This window comes from Lonchura striata, chromosome 4 (genome assembly GCF_046129695.1).
Source record: "Lonchura striata isolate bLonStr1 chromosome 4, bLonStr1.mat, whole genome shotgun sequence".
NCBI lineage: Eukaryota > Metazoa > Chordata > Aves > Passeriformes > Estrildidae > Lonchura > Lonchura striata.
The window spans coordinates 23,638,088-23,660,854 of record NC_134606.1 but is presented as its reverse complement, the minus strand read 5'-3'; the positions used below and the strand labels follow the sequence as shown (position 1 = coordinate 23,660,854).

At 38.3% G+C, this 22,767-nt stretch overlaps 1 protein-coding gene across 5 annotated transcripts in view; it reads right to left on the bottom strand.

Annotated features, from left to right (window-relative positions):
- The window catches only part of LIMCH1 (LIM and calponin homology domains 1), a 171,420-nt gene that overhangs the window by 92,932 nt on the left and 55,721 nt on the right, over nt 1-22,767 (bottom strand). For 3 of the 5 annotated variants that reach the window (XM_021541366.3, XM_021543008.3, XM_021542170.3), the window contains exons 2-3: nt 14,606-14,676; nt 3,499-3,568 (exon numbers count right to left, since the gene is read on the bottom strand). In XM_021541366.3, the coding sequence (XP_021397041.2) occupies nt 3,499-3,568; nt 14,606-14,676 (141 nt within the window). Of the gene's footprint in view, nt 1-3,498; nt 3,569-14,605; nt 14,677-22,767 lie in introns of those variants that run through there. The other 2 variants (XM_021546284.3, XM_021543848.3) reach the window with 2 other exon arrangements.

Sequence of the window (22,767 nt, the reverse complement as noted above, 5' to 3'; positions counted from 1 at the left end):
ATGCTGGTAATTTTTCATAGAATAGATAGTAAGGTAGAGAGGTACAAAATTATAATTAGTAGAAAATTTAAAAATTAGTTGTGTTCACTGTGAATGTCATACAAAATGAAAGAAACCAACAGCAACTCACTGAAAAAATTGCTGGTTTTGTAAAAGTCACTTAATTATATTCATTGTACTCTAATACATCTTTGCAAGTCTTCTGCAGCTCCTGATAGTTTTTTAATTAATAACTCAGCCAAAACACTTCTCCGGCCTTCTGCAATTAAATACATTAAATTATGGTGCTAGAAACCTGACAGCCATGAACAAAGATGCTAAATATTAATTTCATACCTGAGAAAATTTCTTTTGTTACTCCTACTAAGGCCTAGTATGTTCTTAGAATGCTTTGTGAATTTGCTTTTTGGTGGGAGCATAAGCTTTCAGGATTAATGAATACTGAATAAGAATGAGAAAACACTTCATCAGAGTTAATATTGTAAGTCTGAATACCAAAGCAGTGGTCCTACATTTTCTTTCATTAAAGCAATGTATCATTTCTGCTGTGATAACAGAAGCAGTCGGCACTTCTGGAGATCAAAGGAAGTTACAAACAAGCCTGCCAAGCTGAACATATGTAATTCTATATGTAATCCTGCATACAATCCACATCCTGACTTAGACTTGCAACTAGACAAAGATCATCTTTGTGTATTTATATGGCCTGTGCTAAGTATGTTGGTGTTCAGATCCTTGAGTTCTTACTTTAACACCATAGAACTATAAACAATAAATTTTACTTAAATTATTGGTGTTCTGGTATGCAAGATCTGCAAATAAATTATTCCCTCTTGAAATACATGAGCAAGTCACTGGTGAGAATTTCAGAGTAACTGCAGATTCATCTAGTTTTAAATGCCAGGAAAGATTAGAAGAATTGTCTTTCAACACTGAACCAGTTATACATAATACTTGTAGAAGTGCTGTGAGAAGTAACTCAAACAAGAAATATAGGCAAATTTTTTACAACTGATAATACTCCAAAGTGAACACCTCAGCATGTGTCTAATATGGGCTTCAATTCACTTTTATTTTCCTTCAATAAAGGACACTTCCTAATTTTTCCTTACCATAATAAAGGAGAAAAATAAGACTATCATCTGGACAATTAGACTCAAGTAGACATTTTATAGAGCTACGTAATTTATAACTGTTTGTGTCTCTGGAGGTTAAGGATGAAACAAAAGGCAATTTGAATACTCCACAATTACTCCTAAGTTTTAGCTCCTACTGTGTATAAAAGAAAATGTACCTATTGTCTCTTCTAGTGAAATAAAAACTTATTCTATCAGATACAGGAAATAAATTAATTGTGTTACAGTAATTTGGTTACACATTTTAAGCAGAAGCAGCATCTAGGATTTAAAAGCACATAGCTCTGCAAGGAAGAAAAGGTACTGAAGCTTTCACAGCATTGCTACTTGTAACTGAGGAAATCACACTCACTGCAATGAAAGAACTGGAAAGAAGCAACTATGTAGTATGTCAAGCCAACCAAAACTAAGATAATAAAGAAAAATTGGCAACTAATAAGGGAATGCCTCACATGTAGGGTCAACTGCCTAGGAGGTATAACTGCTTCTGGACCATAGTGTCAATATTTTAATTTTTTTTTCAGACACATATGCATGGTACAGGTTACTGAAAAGGATACACCCTGTGCTCAAACACAAGCCTGATGGCTGTACTTTTAAATAATACACCATAAATAAGCATAACAGACCAGACAGAACACTTAAACTCACATGCAATCCTAAAAGCAGCCACTTAGTCACCACTGTAGCTATAAATGGCAACAAAAGCCAGCAGGTATGGAACCAGATGTCTTGGAAAGCAAGGGTAAATTTTGGTAGTTTGTTTTGTTGGGAGCAAGTTATTCATAGACCAGTATATTAAAACATTCATTGGTAATGTTCAAGAACTCAGGAATAGTGAACTTTTTAAATAGCCTAATTATTTATTAGAAAAAATATTTAGAAAAGGAGTTACTGAAGGAAATCAGAGGACACAGATACAGAGGTAATAAAGTCACTTTACAATACACAAAAAAAAAGATCTACCATATCATTAGTAGTCTGAAAACATCTTTTTTCATAATGCTTTGAAACTACACATCTTGCAGGAGAGCTTTATCTCAAGGAATGAGAAAAATACACACACATAATAACTTTTTTCTATGTCCTTCCTACTATAACCACCTTACCACTGGGATTTAACATATGAATAAGGAAAAAACCCAATGTAATTCAATATCATCTTCTTAAAACAGTCATAACAAAAATTGAGTCTTTCCTGAAAGCAAGCCAAGGAAAAGAAAACTGCACTACTGGTTCTTTTTTCAGCTGTTTATATCAAATATTCCTCTCAAATAGGAGAGCAAAGGAATAAAACTAGGTGGGTTTTAGAGGCAAAAGGAAGGCACTCAAGGAAACTTCAGAGAAAGAGTGGTGGGGATCAAAATGAATTCTAAACCCAGGCAGTATTCATGCAGAAACATCCTTGTCAATCTACATGTTGAAAGACCAGCTCAAAGGCTATGCATCAGTATTGTAGAACTACTTTAACAGCAAATGTAACATGGTTTCTGATACACCGAAACTTTTTAATGCTCTTTATACAAAGGAACTTTACCTTCAGCTATCAACAAGTAATATATTCCCAATATTGTATAAACCACAGTGTGAACAGTGCCAGAACACAAAGGAACCGTGATGAGTCTAAATAGAGGATGACCACCTTCCACATGCTCAAGGACCCTGTATTCCCAATTACAGCTGAAGGTAAAATAAATACAGCCATATTTCTATGTGGCTAATCCTGTTAGACCCAAAAAGCACCCACTCCCCCACCTTCTGCCCCAATAGCAAGTACAGGACTGTGCCACCACTTGAGGTGACCCCCTGAACACCCAGAGTTCCTGACAGCCCATGAGCTGTCAGCACATCCTCTGTGGTCTTCCTTGCTTACAACAGAGTATGGCCAAATTTTGCTCTGCCCTTAAAGTCAACATGAAGCAGTTCCCCAGATAGTCCCAGAATGAATGTTATCTGCAGACTTTGGTATTTTGGGGAAAGGGTAAATGAGACAAAATATACAAGTACAGTTTTCTTCTTTTCCAAAAACTATCTTTTTGTGGTGATGGTTTCTAATGCATGCATTCCAGTTTTTCTAAAGCTAGTGCCACAACTGAGAGGTGATATATAACCAAGAAGATCATCTTCCTCTAAAACTATACCCTGACACTTGAATATTGCCTACTTCTGGAAAGAAAAAAAAAAAAAAAAAAGACTTAAAGGTCTTAAGGTGACTACACAGAGCATTCCTACAGAGAGACTGTCTGAGTTTATTAGGCTAGAAGAGTTCAAATTACAAAAATAACTGCTATCTGAATCACATAGTCAATGTCAAGGTGCAAAAAGCAGCACTGAAATATTTTCCTCCATTTGATATACTCACCAAACCTGCAATGGGGGTCGGTAGTCTATTGATCTTTTTTACCAATCCTGGCTTTATCGCATTCAGCAACCTGTTATGAGAAAGGAGCATTTTATGAGTGGTAAGTCACAAAATCCAAATTATCAAACATTTTCCCTCAGCACATAAGGATTTCAGTGTGACTGGAAAAAAAGATTCTCCCCTTTCTCCCTTCTGTAAACATACATGGACACCCAAATTTGATCACTGAAATGAAGAAAGACTAGTATGAGTATCTAGCACAAGAACTCAATAGTATTTATTTTGAATTCTAAATTGATCTAGACCACATCAGTGATCCAGAGAGATTCTGGGTGAATTTTGACACATCAGCCTGCCTTACCTGTGTACAGGCAGATGGTACCTGGAAGAGCCTGAGAGCAGAAACCTAGAAGGCATTCAGGTCTGGCAGTTTCTGCACTGCAGGAAAGTGAGAAAGGATGTACACTTTATGGGTGGCCTGTCTATTTTCTTTTTTTTTTTCATCTTAACTTGAAATTAAATGCCATCCTTCCATATATTGTGTTGAATGGAAGGCCCCATAAATCATAAATGAGAGAAGGCAAATAAAAAGGGAATTTATAAACCCTGCCCCGTCTCATTGTGAAAACAACACTAGGCCAGTGATACCACAGCTGAACACTGTTCAGTGTCCAAAGATTAGCAACCCCCCAAATCCAAGTTCCTCACCACCCATGAGCATGCTATGAGATGTGCTGACATGGCTCATTGTTATAATACTCAAAAAAATGACCAAGCCTCTAAAAGTGAGGAATTTTAATTGTAAAATCCTGTTGCAACAAACACTGTGTCTTCACCACCCTTTCCCCAACAGAAAACCATAATGCCTTTTATCCAAGGAAAAATTCAACCAGTTCCATCCACTGGGAAGAAAAATCATCAATTCAAGACATGGACTTAAAATTCAAGATCTTTGAAGAGAAAACATGGTGTCTGCATAAATTTAAAAATCTCTGAAAATTAGAATAGCTCTATGGAAGAGAGGAACTTTATTTTGGGCTGATATGGTCTCCATTCAAGAGCAGACTCCTCTGGCAGCTTACTGTGGTAGTAAAATTATTCATATTTGATATTTGAGAGGTCTGGCTGAGAAGTTTATCCAAATGAAAAGAATATTCCTTTCAACTAATGCTAACAGTCTGTGATGGTTTCCAGCTCCCTGTTTCTGAGTTAGGATAACAGGCGGTGTGCCACGGCTCAAAGCTCCACCAAGAGCCATCACTCCACAGTGGTGCATTATCTGTTGCTTGGTTCTTTAGGACTGTGGCAGTTTGCAAGCTCATGAAGGTGCTCATCCCTCCTGGAGTGAACATCTGGCTTTATGAACATTGAAATTATCCTTTTTCCTCACTTCATTCCCTTTGTGTCTCCCTGCAACAGTATATAAGTTGTGTTTCTGCAATCACTTGGACAGAACAGGGGAGCAGAGTGGGAGATGCTATTCTTAAGTTTTCTATGACCATATAGTTAGTAAAGCTTTTGTTCCACTTGTCCAAAACTGTATGCATGTTATTACATTCTTGAAGTTCCCACATCTCCAACACCATCATGCATTGGGAGTAGCATCAAAACAAATATGAATGATACTTTTAGGAGTTGGGGGTATTTTTAAAATATTCTTGAAGTTATAAACTTTGTAACCCAAGCTCATACAGATGGCTGTACTATTCCTCTTCTGTTTAAGGTAGAATCTAACAGCAGTGTCCTAAAAACAAATTAATTAATATACTTTTATTTAAAAAAAAATCACTTTTCTTGATTAGATGAAATAAAAGAACTGCCTATTTTCTAGAAGCATTATTTTATTTCACGGATGGAAAAAAGTTATTTTTTCTCCCCCCACAGAAGATATGGTACTTTTTAACCTTACAGAGCAGCATTGCTATAAAACTACTATTTTCCATTTAGCTGCTACAGTAGGCAATTTAAGATTTTTTTTTTTTTTTTTTTTTTTTTTCCCCAGAAGACTTCTTTTCAAATACTGTAGCTCTCTTGTCTGCCTATTCTGTTTCAGGAAAAAAAGAATATATTAGGTAAAGCATCCAATTTTCTTTATTACTCAAACGGGAATGCATCAGCACCATAACCAATACTGCAGGTGCAGATTAAAAGTCATAGGCAATAACAGAGGGCAAAATAAAGAGTTCTTACTGGAAACCTCAAATGTCAAAACCTATTCTAATAAATCTTCAAAATGGCTTATACAGATTTCCCTGTGAAATACAGAAGAATAAATTCAGAGGAAGGAAAGGAGTAGAGAACAAACAACATTTTAGGTCACCATTTGTAGGCTGAAGAGAGAGGAAATAGGATGGGGCAAGATGGAAAACCTGTGGAAGAAATTAAAATTATTATTAAAAAGTTTGTCTCCTATTTGAAACATTTCTAAGCAGTCTGGCACTAAACCCCCCAGGACTTGCTTGCTGCAGAATATGTCAAAGGGAGGTTTCTTCCAGAGCAGACTGACTGCTTCTGAAATATTACCTCATCTAGAGCAACAATCCAGATGCCAAAACATTGAGTGGTTTAAGCTTGCTCTGCTACCAAGCCAGCTAAAAAGTTGTGCTGTTTGTGCAGGGTCTCAATGGTCCCCTTCACTCTCACAGTTACTGTCCATCTCTGCTTCTCAAAAATCCACTAACTAGACCTCTTCTGACATAGGCCTGTACATACAAACTAAATTTGCTGTGCCAATTTAGACTTTCATAGAGCATATGTATGTGTATGCAAAGTTTTATCAGCTCTGGTGGGTTCCTGTTGAAATACTGGGCAAAGAAGACTGATCACCATTTTGCATTGGGGACCCGACACGAGATCCTTGGCCATGGCCCAAGGGACAGACTCTGGAGGTGAGAAGAAACACTAATCCATACCTTCTCCTAGAAGCCCCTGACAACTGCAGTCCCACACTTTCTTGCTTCACCAACCCTAACCAGAGGAACTGGCTGCCCCAGGTCTCCTGTCCCCAGCCAGCTCCTAGTCTAAAGAGTTTTCAGGAGAGAAAACCCGCATCACATAACTTCCCTCTGGCAGCCCCAACTGCATCTGCAGCTCCAGCCTGTGCCCTCTTCCCCAGTCCTAATACTAATCCTAATCCTTGGCTCATTTTGAGTGATCCCAACAATCCCACCAAATGCCCAAAAGACAACAACCCAAACCAGGATACAACTAAGAATTTTCAGGTTCCATCCACAAAACCTGACTCTTTACATACACACATGACCTATTCTCAAACCCATGACAAGTTTTCTGTGGGGATTTCTGCTCACCATCTCTAGCATTTATGCACCTGTCCTAAATCAGAACAATCCTCTGTTCTTCTCAAAATTCTCTTGTAATTTTCAATCCAACATAGAGTAAAATCAAGGCCAGAAAATACCTCAAAGATCACTAAGCCCAACTGTTAAGCCAGCACTGCTGGGGATGGTAACTCGACCACTTTCCTGGGCAACCTGTTCCAATGCCTTGCAACCTTTTTGGTGAGGGATTTTTTTATCATATCCAATCTAAATCTCCTCTGGAATAACCATTCATCCTCCCTTTCCCCTGTGCCAGGTGCTGGCTTGGACTCTCCAGTAGCTACCTGTTAAATGAAGCACAGTAAGACACTGCATAGAAGCTAAAACCTTAGACCTGTCTTACCTTATAGAAACAAGAGGGCATGATGGAAGTGGAAGCTGCTCTAGTCCCACACACAGGGAGAAGCTGAGTCACTTCCTTCCCCTGTTAAAACCAGCTCTTACAGGTACAGGAAGAATCAATTGCTCTACTCACGTTGTCCCCAAGGTTTGGCATTGCAGGAGATAAGGTATCTCCACAGCTGGACAGACAAGCTGAAATCAGTGCTAGCCACTGTGTGACTAATTTATTAGGCCTTCCTGGGGTTTTTTATCATGAGTTAAGAATGTGAAGACTTCTGCCAGGAAGAGAAGGTGTTTCAGGCAACAGTTGATAAAAGATCTAATGAAAAGCACCAATGAACTGCCCATTAAATTCTTGCAAGAAAGCGCCAGTTACGAAAATAGTCAGAGGATGGCTGCCAAACCCCAGCCTCCAAAAAGATCTCGATTCTAGGAGGAAATGGAAGAGAAGCATTTTCAGAGAATAAACTTCAGAAATGGAGAAAAGAAAAGTTGAAGTGATGTGCGTTCACAGATCAATCCAGGCTGGAGCGGGGGGGAAGGTATCCAACAGAGCTCTTTGCTCAAGTAACAGATCATACTCCTAGAAAGAAAAGCTGATTAATGATCTGATCTAAGAGTCAAAGGGCATTTCATATTTGAGAATTCAGGAAATTCTATCCACAGTAAACCTTCACAGAGACATTTCTCTCTTCAAATTAAGTTTTACAGACTTACATTCAAACAAACAGTCTTTCAGCACTTGATAATTATTAACCTAGACAGCTTCAGTATCCACATATTTTTAACTCATGCTCTAGTGGCAGCTCCAAAATGCCCCCAAATATTTTGAAAGGACAGAAAAATCCACTACTAGTCTTAAAGATGAACAAATCACCTTGAAACAGTGAACAATGAAAAGTCAAAATATTTTGTTGCAAAAAAACATGGCTAAGAAGTTTCAAAATATAAACATGTTCCTGAGGTCACAAAAATATTTTTGGGAAAACATTCTTGAGTGATTGCTAATGATGCCCCTGACATCATTTATTTAGAATCAGATGAACAAGGTGTTTTTTTAACAAGCAGGACAGAACTGACTTTGTCCTATAAAGGGCTCACAGTCCAGTCCAGTACAAAGTGAATAAAGACCCATGGAAATATGTAGTATTGAGAAAACAATATTCCAAACATAGGACTGCATTCATCTTGCTCTGTCAAAAACCAAATATATGAACAAAGCCTTGCAAACAGCTCAAGAAAGGCAACAGGGAAGATTGTAACTTCACAAGCTATTTATACAGAACCTACAATCACAAGGACTGATGATGTGAAGAGCATCTCATGCACCTATACATTTACAATTCGTGCATAGTTTTTACACTGAGTAGCAACGGCTGTGGATGTGCTTTCTAAAACTCCTAAATATGCTTTCTTAAACATACACTCTTGAAAAGCTGAAACTTCTCACAAGATTACCTTGCTTTGCATTTGAGCAACACTCCTTTTGAGTGGATCAGTGTTCCACAGTCTCCTGCCCTGTCAATAACCATGCATCAGTGAAAAAGCTCTATTATTCAGTCTGCTGAAATTCATTTTTTTAAAACATAAATACAAAGATAGGTCATTCTGTCTGCTCAAGCATGCCCCTCACTGTCTATTCCCCTCTTCTCATCATCATTAGGGTTTATGTTACCTTTGTCCCCTCATCTAAACCATATTAATAAATAGGTCTTCATTAGGAAACAGCAATAAAACTTACAGATTAAGGACTCTGTATTCATATAAAACTGTTTCAAATGTCCTCACATGAACCTAAATCTTAATGCTTAATGAGTCTTGGGGCCCATCTCTCAAACCTGGAGACATGCCAAATTCGTGATGCTGATAATGTTTTGGCTTTAAAGCACAGTCTGAAAACCACAGGAAAATACAAATTCTTTCTCACCTCAAAGCATGGGTCACATTCAAAACTTCAAATATGCCTATGAAACTCAAACAATTTCTTAGTTTCCAAGAATAGGAAAGTCAAGCAAAATACTAATTAAGCATAAGGGCTGAGCATCCACTGACTTCTCCACTGTTCACCACACAGACAAGTGCTGAACTGAAGCCAGGCCCACAACACTAACAGACAATTAGAATGATATATCTGAAAAATTCTATAAGCTACAAATACTATTTGTTTTCCCCTACCAGATGACATAAGTGACATTAACTTGCAAGAAGAACAACTGAAACACCATATATGCAGCAAAGGTTGTTCTTCATACCTCACGGTATCACTGACTCTCAGAGCACAGAAGTTTTATTATTCCACAGCATTACACTTGTACTGATCTGGCACATAGCCAGCCCTTTGGTCAGATGCACCAGAACCAGGATGCACATCTAATAGAATTGCTCTTTGAGAAAACGCAGCTCATTCATCACCATCAACATGAAGATTACAAGCTAAGGGGATTTTTTACTTGTGGAAGAAAATAATTCTCATGACAGAATACACAATAAATTCCATTAAGTAATTCTTGGTCATAATCACTTTCAGTTTGCTCAGATTTACAGCCACTCTTCATATTTGCTTTAAATACTATTAAAATAATCTATGTGCATGGCTAATTTCTCATGTTTTTTACTTAAAAATAAAATCTGAAAACTTTCTTGTACTTTTTAAGAGCATATATTCCAAGTATGCACAGCAGAAGAGAACTGCCTTTCCTATATATTATCCTACAGGAGAAAAAGTGTACAACTTTTTTTTAGTTCACTGTACTTATGCAATTTTACCAAGATTACTTAAAAAAAGTAGAACATCTTTTTATCTCCTCTTTCAAAAAACAACATAAAACTTACAGAGTCAAAGAATAAGCATAGTTTCAAAGAATAATCCATAGTTTCTGCACATTTGACAAAGTTACATAATGACATGTGCTAATAGATAAAATAACTGTCTCTAAAAAAACCAAGAAGACCTTGGGAAAGTGGTCATAAATTGGTTTCCAGAATTGCATGGGAAAGGGACATCCATTTTTAACCACATACAGTTAGTCCTCTTTCATTTTTATATGTGTATGATATGCAATGAAATATTTGTTAGAACTTTCATGCTTGAGAAAAATCAGATTTATTTTGTCTGAATGTACTGCTATAAATTGACTTTAATACATACATAAACCAGACACACAGCTGAACTGTTCTACATACAGAACTCAAGGTATTACACACAATCATAATGTTGTTAGACTCTACTGCAAAGCCAAATAATTACTGCTAATATCCAGCTGGTTTGGTTCATTGTTTAAGGTCTTTTGCACAGGATTCATATCCCCATTGTTGTTTTTCTTTTTCTTTATGGTCTGTTCCTGCTCCTGACATTAGAATCTCATTACTACTAATATAACTTTCAGGGTGACTGGATTACTTGATTCCACAGAAAATTTGAAAGAAAATACAATTCCAATTCCATGTCAGAAGTTCTTAGAGATATATTGGATATATCTTCTGTTTGAATAATCATATCAAAGCAAGCAATTAACTCAGATTTTTGAAGTCTCACATCCCTACAGAGACCTCTTTAACTACTGAATACCCAACATGAAGGAAGGAATCCTGCAGTAGCAGAGCTTGACAAGGGGAGGTGGGCAGCAAGGAGAAGGGCAAAAAAAAATTGAAAATACATTTGCAAGGATATTAGAGCAGTAACAACTGGTCAAGACTGCAGCAAGACATCCATTTTTTTTTTCTTGTAATAATTTTTAAACTAATTAATAGCAATTGTTGCATGGTTAGAAATAAAAGCTATCTTGACTTCCTTACCTGCTGTTTCAAAAAATACAATAGGACTGCCCAAACCAGCACGGCAGACAGAGAGACACGATATGCACTTTTTTTGGCAGTCAACCTTCATTCAGATGGCTAAATCCATAGAATAGGAACACCTAAGCATTGCAAAAACCAGATCCAATTTATTTCTGATTAATCCTCTAGCTTCTTATGATATCTGGGTCAAACCTAAATATGAAAGCTATGTATCAAAGGAGAAAAAAAAATTGAACATGTGCTGGAGCAACAATAGGGGATTTCCAGTGATATTCCTGCTACTGGTGTTGTATTCCTGCATCATATTGCTTTCAACCATGATCCCAGAAAGGCACATTTGCCCACCCATGCAGAAACTCCTCAGTCTTTTCATACGAGAATTTAATTCACAAAGCATGAACAGAGAAAGAAAGAACTGCCTCTGCCTATATAGCTATTATATCCCTGCTGAAATCACCATTGGCACTGATGTCAGACAGCTATGCTAAAAAAACATGAACTCATTTCAGGCAAACAGAAGTCATAGTCACTGGCTTCTCAGCACAGCTGGGTGAACAATTAAGAGTCACCACTCTCTGGGCAAGTGCACAAGTGGGCTTTCAAACAGCCAGAAAAAAGAAAAAGCTTGTGTTGCTCTCATCTGTTGACTTGTAGCTTTATGGCATCCTGTATTGTTTAAGTATGCCCCTCAGCTCCTCAGCTGAGTGCGTCAAGCCATAAAGTTCGTACTGAGGCCAGATCAAAATGCCAGCCCCAGCACAAACACCACCAGAGAGGCAGGTGCAAAGCTTGCAGGTTCCTGTGGCAAGCATACACATCTGCACTGCTCCACCATCCATTCATACCAAGAGCTTGAGCTTTTGGCATGGCACACTTGCATTTGTTTTCATTTATTAAAATATGTGGATTATTGCTAGATGTGAATGAATCATTTATAACCACTGCAGTGATGTCTGCTTGTGTCTGTAGGCTGTCTAGGACATCAACATTGGGATCAAGTGGCATTACTGTGTATAAGGGTCAAACAATCCTGCTACAGAGACAGAGATTCCCCCTGCACCCTTTGGTACTCACCAGTCTCTTTGGGGAATGGACTCTGACATGGCAACTTCCCTGTTCCCTTCTGCAAAACACCTCCAAAGCCAGAAGGTAGCCTGAGACATGTTTGGGACATTCAAGGCATACTGACTGTGTCCCCACTTCTGACAGCATCTTCCAGTCCCCTAGCTGCTGGGATCCCTCAGAGCCCAAACTCACTTTCAGTCTTTGTCACAAAATACAACAGGCAAGAAAAACCCTGAAACAGCCACGTGGAAGTTAAGCACAACTATTCCACATTCAAAGGATATCACTCACTCAAGTGTCTGGCTATGAATTGCCAGTTAAGGCCACTTGCAGTGAGTACTGGCCTGTGGATAAAAACAAGAGTAAGTTTGCTTTTCCCTAAAACTTCAACAAATCAGATAGAACCTGACAAAAAACAATGAGTTCTTCAATCTTTAGGAATTCAAGACAGCTATAATTTATTTCTTGTCTTCTGAAATTGTCAGAGACTTAGATCAGATTTTCATCTACTTGTTGAAGTCAGCTGCAATGAATGCACAACAGACAGACAGGGATTTAAGAGAAAATTTGTATACCATTACATTTTTTTCATTAGGTATCCTGGTAATTTTGCAGTAAGTCACAAAAAACTTGTCTAGAAATACAGCTTGTGGCAGCTTTGCGATGTTCTTCACTGAGCAACAGATAAAAAATTAACTATCAGTGCTTCAATTGACAAAGTACTTTTGGAAGATACTCTAGAAGTTCTCAGTGTTAGACCCAAAAATTTCTGTTGAGTTCTCTCTTTTAGAGTGGACTTGGAACCAGTGAGGAGTACACTTCTACTGCTGGTGCTATACTTTGTTTGTCATCAAGAAATCAAACTTGAAGGCCAATTTACTGGCTTTCTCATTAAGGCTCTGTAGCCTAATAGAGTTTTATACACTAGCTACAGCTTGCTAACCAAGAGCAAGATGCAATACAAACTTCATGGCTTTTAAGATTGGAGGATGAGGAGGTAGTTCCTTCAGGCTGATTTGCACTCATCCACAAGTGGTAAATGAGGACAAGAAATTTGCCCAGTATCACAGAACAGTTATGTAGTATAACCAAGTGCTGTCCCTTGACCTGCTTATTACTGGAGCTCACAACCTTCTAAGAAATGCATATTTATTAGTCTCATTAGCAACATATGAGTTAGTTAAGCCTTCCATCTTAAAGATTTACAGTATTTAAATCAGACTACCTCTGCTTACTTGCAGATAAGATTACAATCTAATCTTGAAATACACAGCCCTTGCTTTTCATGCAACACAATTCAACCTTAACATTCAAAGAGCACTGAGAAGTGATTCAGCACACAGCACTTCCCTTCAACACACAGAGGAGAGACTTTTTTGCGAGAAAAGGGTATGCTCCTTCTGAGTTACACAACTTTTGATCAACAATAACTACTTCCCTCCTCCCAAAGCCACTCCTCAGCAAAGACACGCAACTGCAATGAAAATAGATAACATCATTTCCTTTATATTTTTTCACCTTTAAAAACTAAAGTTCAAGCTGTCTGATTAATGACACCAGTGAGACATATAAAAGCATTTACACAAGTAGGATTTGGATCTATGGTAAGCTACCTAGAGCTGAGTTACAGGATATTAGCTCAACTCTACTGCTGAAGCTTCCAAGTTCCAGTACCTGGAATAGTACAAAACTTTACCAATAGCTGCAATTGTCCAGCTACACATCTCAGGAGATCTCCCTTATAAGTATGGATTCACTTCTGCATAAGCTTCATCATTCTGGTGTGCAAAGACAGATTTATAATCTTCAGTGAGAATCCTGCATATCCAGGGAACTAACTTGGTTCATATAGATGATGCAGATCAACAGACTCTCAGAGATGCCTGACAACCTGATTTTCAAAGGACTAAGGGCATTAGAGCACATTTCCAAATTGCTCTTAGAAGTCACTAGCTTTGGCATGTAAACCTATAATAAGGTTTTGGAAGACTCTTCCTAAAAACTAGCCATTAGAACTACAGAGAGAAATGTGCAAAAGCTAACTTGTATCTTTCATCCAAAAATTACAAAACACGTCACTGAAACACACCTTTAGGCCAAATTTAGAGGATACCTAACCTTTCCAGAAACTATTAAAGCAGCTGTGTATTGATGGCATTCAGATGGCTAGCTCCTGACAGCGTTCAGACTTGGAGTTGGTCCAAAACGCCTCATTGTGGCAGAGACATCCACAGGCAGGTGTGGAACACCGTTTGCCAATGTGTGGTTAACAATATTAAATAAAAGGAAACCAAAAAACAAACCAAATAATTTTTTTTACATAACTCAGCTAAGGACCTGGGGTGGAGTGAGGGAAGCACTTCACAAACCCTGTTTTCTTTAAGCCACATTTCAACCCTCACCGTAACAATAGCTTTGGCACTGAAATTATACTGCAGTGAAATACCACTGTGCACAATGTCAAAACTCTCAAAAGGAAATCAACAATGGGACATACTAGCTAAGGTTGTTTCCTGCTTCAGTCAAGATTTTATTCAGGGCTCAAAACTGTAAGCATTACTTACTCACACAGAAGAATGCCGTTTTCTAATCCTGAACGAAAATCTTTCTCACCAAAACTTCTGCCCGTCACTTGCTGCAAAAGAGTAGAGGGAAACAAGAGTGACATCTATTAGACAGTGAGCTTTACAAGTGCAATTCATAATGTTCAGTTAGAGCATATGCTGTGTAAGGAACATTTGAGCTTAACAGGCCTTGCAAAGGACTAAGTCATGTCCATTTCTCTTTCCCATTGCATCAAACAATTTAACATATAGCACCAAGTATTTGCTCCGGACAGTGCAATTGCAGTCTGCAATTGCAGACTGTTTTCAAGCAGTAAAAACCAAAACTGACAAAAGAAAAACTACAATGTAATCTTCAGAATATTTTAGAAGTTTTATTTTATAGTGCTTTGAATTTTAAAACTATTGTATTTAGACAAATTATGCATCTTTACTGCCTTTTTTGCATCACATTAAACATTTTGTACTAAAGCCTTGAGCTTTAGTCCTTAACTTATCATCTTTATAGAATAAGCAAAGATTATTGAAAGCACTGGCATGAGTTATAGCCCTTCAGACACATGCCTCGGTAACTTCCTGCTTGTATCAAAAGATGCTTCATATCAGCAATTCAACCATGAATGTTAAGATAATACAAACTCAGTGGAAGCTAAGGGTCCCCCCAGTACACTTGGACCAGGAGGTTCACTTTGCCAGACAAGCTCTTAAGCCAGACTGTGCTGCTTAGGGATGGACCAGCTAGAAACCTTCCAGGAATCCCAATCTCGCCTGGGTGCTGGATGCTACAAGCATAACTGAATCCACGTTTATTACTCCTACTGTGTTGACAATTCATCCTCATATCATTCTCAACAGATAATATGTTCAGTTAAAAGTAAATAGTACTTTTTTATTATGATCACAAAAGATTTAAAAATAGTTACTATGTTTAGAAAGTATTCAATAGAAACAATACAAAGAAAAAACCAGTTTTAATTGCCCTGCAGGAGGTCTTCTCTTTACCCAGGCAAAACATTTACTGGATGCTTATTGAGTTCTCATGGCTTTCATCCAATCTTTCTGCAAGGCCATTGCTCTGGGTGTTGCTTCCACCATAGAAAACAGGGACTTGGAGACACATCTGTCATTATTCCCCTGTTTTCTCCTTGCAGTTATATTCATATATAAGACCCTTCCCCTCCACTTTCCTGTCATAAACACAGCAATTTATAAAAACTGACAAGTTTGCAACTGTCCCACAGGATTAGGGAATGCATCAGTTTCAGAAATGCTGGTTATAACTGGGTAGTCTTGGACAGAGAGCAACACTTTTTAAATTGAAATGCAAAGAAATAGAAAGCCTAAAATCTATTCCCTCAGAAAATTGTATTTTTTTTGTTCAATGTGAAGGAAATTCTCCCATACCCTGAAAAATGTATCATAAGGGCATCAATGATCAATCATATCTTACGCAAATGCATAAAGCAGAACAAGGCACTGTGTTGCACTCCTAACTCTGAAGAAACCACATGTAATTTGTAGTAAATTACCTTTAATGATTTAAACTATATCTAGTCATAGTAAATCATCTCTAATCTTGATCTGCTGGGACATGGGGAAATAATGACAATAAAGCCATTAGCATTTGGGATGCATATCAAAACTGACTTTTGTTTTACCCACAAGATATAGTACAGAAAGGAACAGGAAGAGCTACTTGATAGCAGCCTGACTTCAAGTAGTTTTTTCATCTATGAAAAAATTAAAGAAAAATTATAATCATCTTATTTCACTCCTCAACACCAAATGTCCCAGATATGCATTTGTTGAAGAACCTCATTTATCAGGAAGCAGAAACTGTTACCACAATTCAGGTAGGACTCTACCTGCCAAAAGCTGTCACACGAGTATTGCTGTTATTACTGATGATGTAGGAAGGTTTCATATACTACTTCTGTCTGCACAAATAAAATCATGAAATACAGATGCACAGCTGGCACATGAATTCATCCAGTGAGAGGTACAGCATACACTGACAGGAGGTGAGGAAAGACAGGAAGGTCCAGGAACAGTGTACGTCTGTTTGAAAAGGAACTGGAAGTAAATGAAGCATGGCAAGGTTTATGCCTGTTCTAGATGATGCAGCTTCAGAGGGAAAACATTAATCACCTACAAGTCTCCTGATTTAGTCAATTAAAATGTAAAAACAGTTCAACAGAGAAAGGCTAGAAACTAAAAATAAGCACGAAGATGACGATATAAATGACACAAGATAAACCCAAAATAGGACTGAGAGAAGCAAGAAGTTGGATTCACCTTTTCCAGAGGAAAACAGAGCTCAGTTTCTTGGTGCATGCACACACATATAGCTCTCTCTCTGCAGAGGCCACTTTGGGCCATACCCTCATGAAGAATTACTGCAGGCCCATAGACAAACCTGGGGCACACTTCTGCTCAGCACACCCAGCGCAGGAAGAGACAAAGGGACTTCAAGCAAAAGGATTGGTGCTCTCATATTTGCACATAGAGAATCCCACATAGCAAAGTGCACACTTTACCAAAACTCCAGGAAAAATGAAAGTGTGTGCATTAGCCACGACATCACAAAACAGTGGCATGCATCACAGGAATGTGTTCATGTTATTGATATAAGCAGTGGTCTGTTCTTACTAGCTTATCTCTATCTCAGGAAATAAAAGTCTCCAGTCTGCTGGATGAAACTCTGAAAACACTGACAAACAAGGACTAAAGGACAGCATTTGCAGCGCTTCTACTGAGCTTCACTAGAAAAAAAACGGAAATTCTTCATCTGCAACCAGGTACAGAAAACTGCAAAATGGAAGAACAAATCTTTAGCCCATCAGTTTTCACAGTACAGAGAATTGGTGTTCAGAGCTGAACCTGTACAAAACCAGTCATGAACAGATGCAAGGTACTCTGTATTCTGGACTGATGTTTCAGGAAAGGAAAAAAAAATAACATGAAAACCCAAGATGTTAACTGAGAAAACTTTTGAGACCTGGCCTTTCTTTGCAAGACCAGGTTTCCAGATTGCCACATCTTACATGCTTTGGAGACACAACTCCATCTTCCACCTTGCTTGCACTCTTCCCCCCTCACTGGTACAGACCAGCACACTTAAGCAGTGCAGAAGGAAGCAGGATAGATGGAAGAGTTCCCCATCCGCTCTGCAATGGCAGCATACTGTAATTATTGTGGTGCCAGAGTTAGAACAAAGTACATTAAATACAAAACACAAACTATATCTTGCTAATGATTAGAATAGCCTCCCACTTCTTTAACAAGTTCTATAAAGCTGAGTGGAAAAAAGCTGCATTTCCCTGTTATACTGGAAATTAAAAATAGAGAAGAGAAGCAAAACAGTACCATTTATTACTGTGTGCTTCATTTATGTGAGGAGGCGTTGTTTTTATTCATCATCTGGATGATATTTTCTTCTCTGTAAAAAGCTACAAGTGTCACAACCAGGGCAATTATTCAAATGCTGTATGTATTTATCCGTTTCCCCACCATTTAACAACAGAAAATGAACCTAAAATGAGTAATGAAAATTTTTCATGGCAACAACTTCAATATGTATTTGCATACAGTAACACTTGGTATATATTGCATTGTTGCTGTTTAACTCTTTCGTTCTTTGCAGTTACACATGCTACAAAATTGATATCATCAAGGATGGCCATCATCCAGCCACTAACCATTGCCGTATTATACAACTTTATTTTCCCAAAGCTTCAGTTTACATTGTTTTCCTTGCATTTTATATTGCTGCTGGTGCTTCCTGAGATGGAGCTTGCAAAGCCTCTTGTGTCAAAACAGCTTAGGGGCATGAAAAAGAAAAGGTGACAAATTAGTGAAGAGATGCTGGCCTCAGGTGAAGTTTATCTAGGCAAACGATATAAGTAGTTAAATAAACATGTGGTCATCAGAGAGAACACACTGAAAACAGTTTCATTTTCTATGTGCACATCTTAAAATATCATGCTATGCAGTGAAAAAAATCAGAGACACTGCAAAAAGAGGTCTTTGTTTCTTGTTATGTGTTTTTGAGAGCTTATGAAGCATGACAGTAAAGAGAGGAAGATTTTCAAAAAGTTTCATAAACTGATCATGTCTTTGTATGTGACTATGATGCCTTTCTATTTTGTGCAAGCGTTATTTTCCCCTAAATAATTTTTTGTCTTAAATGAAAAAATCAGGTCCTGCTACTTAACTAGGAAGATATAAAAGTAACTATAATAATGAGGTATGTATATAGAGAATATTGGATTGTACAAGCAACAGGGAACACAAACCACCTCAAGAAGCAAGACAGCTTTTAGGGCATCAGGATTTACCTCCTCTAGAGTAATGAATTCCTACTTCCCTGAGTTATAATGTGAGCTAATAAGATGAATATGCAAGTTAAATTCCATTTTCATATAGCATAGGCAAGGGATTTCTGAACTAAACAACCCCGTCCAGTCAAAACCAGTTTCACCTCTGCAGCCCAGAATTGCACCGCATTGCTGTGACAGTGGAGCCTGGAAACCCTTCACTGGTGCCTGGTTCAGCCACCTCTCTGTCATCAACCTCTCTGTCATCAACCTGCTGTCATGAAACCTCTCTGTCTGCAAAAATGGACACGTCATCCAGGCATGAGCTCCCTCTCTCTTATGTCACAGAGGCATTTAAATTGCTAAAATCATAGCAATGCAAACCAGTCCCGAACAGCTTTATTACAAATACTAGGAAGCTACAGTTAATTTAGTTCAGAGAAACTTGAATATTGCATGAATGGAGTTTTCCAGGGGCAACAACCACTGGTCTAACATATCTGTTTTCCAGTAAAGCCAAATGATGACAAGCACTCAGCTCAAAGCCTTCCAAGGCTTTACAGTATTGAGGTAATTTACTACTGAAATCAGTAAAAGAGCAAACAAATATCTCTAGTGTGTAATTCTACTATCAGGAACAAAACCAGCACAATCTCAGAATGACTAATGTGGCCAACAATGAATCACGTGAAATTCTGTGATACAGAACTTGAAAATATAAAGAATATATGGGAGAAAGAGGGGAGGTTTCACACTTTGGCAGCAAGATTAATCTGCAAAGAAAGCACTTAACATTATTTTTAGGTCTTCCACTTCTGGTCACTTAAGTTTAGCTGCAATTTGCAAAGTTAACTACCCGTGCTGAAGACCCTTTTGTTCTTTTCCTCTGACTATTCATCCTCATATTATTCTCTGATGAGACAAAAAGCTGACTCACTCTTTTTATACTTTCAGTTTTTCTAGCAGCAATAGAATAAAATGGCATATTCTCCCCCATTTGCTTTAAATTCCCTTCTGCCACACTGTTGATCAGGTCAGCTGACAGTTTAGTGTCAACATATAGCATGGAAAAACCATATCCACTGATAGAAACACTCTCCTTTGGTGGGCCCAATTCTAAGTCTTCACTAAAGGAATAATTTACTTTATTTACTTGCCTTTTGTTTTCCATGGAGGGAGCAACAACTGAAAAAACACAACAGCTGGGGTTTTTTCAGATCCTTTGCTAGATTAATGAGGACATGATTCTATGAATGGACACCTATATTAAAAGTGTAGACTAAACTGGCTCCATTACTACTTTGTTTAGGAGACACAGCAAAAGAAACACTGAAAGAGTAGTACATACCACCAGCAGCAGCAGCTATTACCCTACCTAAGGCTTTAAAGCTAAGTCTGGGAAGATTTTGTCTTTGCTAAATCCTGCCCACCACCAGAGCTTTCCTCACTGAAACTCTGCATTGTTAACAGCAGTATTAAACATGCAGGGTTGCCATACGTTGCTTGGATTTATGATCTTGCAGAGCTGCGCGCACTTCTGCCAGGACATGTGGTAGTATAATCCTGTTTGGCTGGCAAGCTGCTAAGGAGTGTTAAAATTTAATGATAGAGTAAAATCAGCTTCCTTTTCATTTCTCCTCCCTAATGCTGTTTGTATACATTTCCCGGTGCATTGCCAGATACTGCAGCCTTCCCTTTGGGGTGGGGTGGGGCAGAGCAAAGAGCAGGAAGGGAACTTAAAAACTACTTCTGTCAGATTTCTCTTGGCTGCAGCACATGCCCTGAAAGCTTCACCTAGCATCAGGTCATCTGTTACAACTAATTTGTGTTTGACAGTCAGTAGATTGGCATTGCATTGTTGTTTTATGGGCAACCAGACTCTTATCTCCAGTGTTATCGAAACTAGGTACTAGACAACAGACATGACAGAGCACCCTAAGGTGTTTTTAATCAAGAGTTCAATTTAGAGTTATTTTTATTGGTAAAAAAGAAAATAATTTTTAAAAAATTTTAATCCTTTATAGGAATCTATCATCCCTTTCTTAGTTTTAATGGGAATTAACAAAGGCAAGAATTGTATGTTTTTGCCATGGATTTACCAGTAAAGTGTTCATCCTACTTCTTAAGTGGTAAGAAGGAAGAAGAAGCACTATTTCAGGAAAATAACTTGTATTTGGTGGAAGGTACATCTTACCATAACGAGACATTCTTTAGCTGTTTGCACTTTTCTGCAAAAGCAAGACTCCATGCAGATGGTCAGAGGAGCAGAGATGAGAGGAGCATCTATGAATGTGAAGTCAACAAGTACAAGAGACCAGAAGACAAGCATGCACCTCCTCAGTCCAAGGCTCTCATTTAATCTAGTCCTGTCTGTCTGGAGAATCTGGCCTTACTCTCTACACTGCCTGGCAAAGCTCCCTGTTCAGCTGTCCCTTTAACTGCTGACAGCCTACCCTGCTTTGGGGTGAACCAGTACACAGCCGCAGTTCCTGCTCCTCTGAAGGCAAGAGGAGCAGATGCCTTGTAATTACTATCATGAACACCCTTTCCCAAGGTCTTACTTTCTTACCCAACCAGGTTAAATAAGCAGTCTGCTCGCTGACAAATGGAAGGCTAATTAAAGTTATCATTCATTTGCTTTTTGTGTGATTCCCTGGGGCTTTCTATGGACAGGCACCATTCACAAGTTACATACAGAAAGAAAAGGGTATACAGGTAACTAGTCTCAAATGCAGAAACTGTTGATTCAGCTCTTATTTTTTCCCTAACTAACTCTTCTTGAAGTTGGAATCAGTACTGATGGAGGGAGATTACTCAAGCTCTGGCTACTGAACACAGAGCAGTTGTACCACCAATATAACCTATTTGCCTCACATTTTATCACCAAATCAAAAATGTTTTTTAGCAAAGGACAGGAGAATTTTTTTCCTTTGTCTCAGGTTGATTACATTAGCAACTTTCCAGCAGACCAGGAAACTGGGTTTCTGGCCATATCTAAAAGAGCAAAGAATTAAAACAGACACTTTTATCCTTTGACTCCTTTTTCTAGGTCTAGAAAAGGTTTCCCACACTCTTGAAAAACTGCTCCTCCAAGATTTATGCTATGCTGTATCATCTATATGTTGAAACTGAAGCATCTGTTAATAAAACCCTCTATTTTCTCTCCTCCAGCTTTAGAAAGTTTAGGCAGCCCTGAATTAGAAGTATTTAAAGCTCTGTTAGTTACAGCTGCAGAGGCAGAGCAAAATATAACACAGGCAGCAGACTCCTTGTTGAACTCAACATCTTGTCTAACCCTCAAAGCAATGAAGAGATCAGCAGCTCTGTAGGAGATGATAGGATCACTGCAGTATCTAGATTTGTTAATCCCCACTTTACACTGCTTTAACCTATTTTACATTAATCGCTGCATTTATATTTTACAAGACCATTGCACTACTTCTTGCACAAGCAGTTTTTGATGCCAGTGTGCTGCTTTCTGACAGGAATGTGCATCTTGGCAGACAACTTTAAAACTGCACACATTTAAAGCTGCACAGAGACAGGAATACAAACATGTGAGATGCTCCAAGTTAGAGGGGCCCAGCACTAGAAGCACTTCAGCCTGTCATTAACCACTGTCAGAGAGACTACCAAAGCTCAGCACTGTTACTGAGATTTTACAATGAAAAATGTCTGGTAGGAGACACCAGCTTCCCTTTCTGAAGAAATTAGGTGTTCGCTTGAGCAAAACATTAATAAATTTAACCATCCACTTAAAGGTGACACTCAATGTCTTAGGTCTCAGTGAAGCCTCTGAAATGCCAATGATTAGCATCAGTAGGCACCAGTCTACCTTGAAGCTTT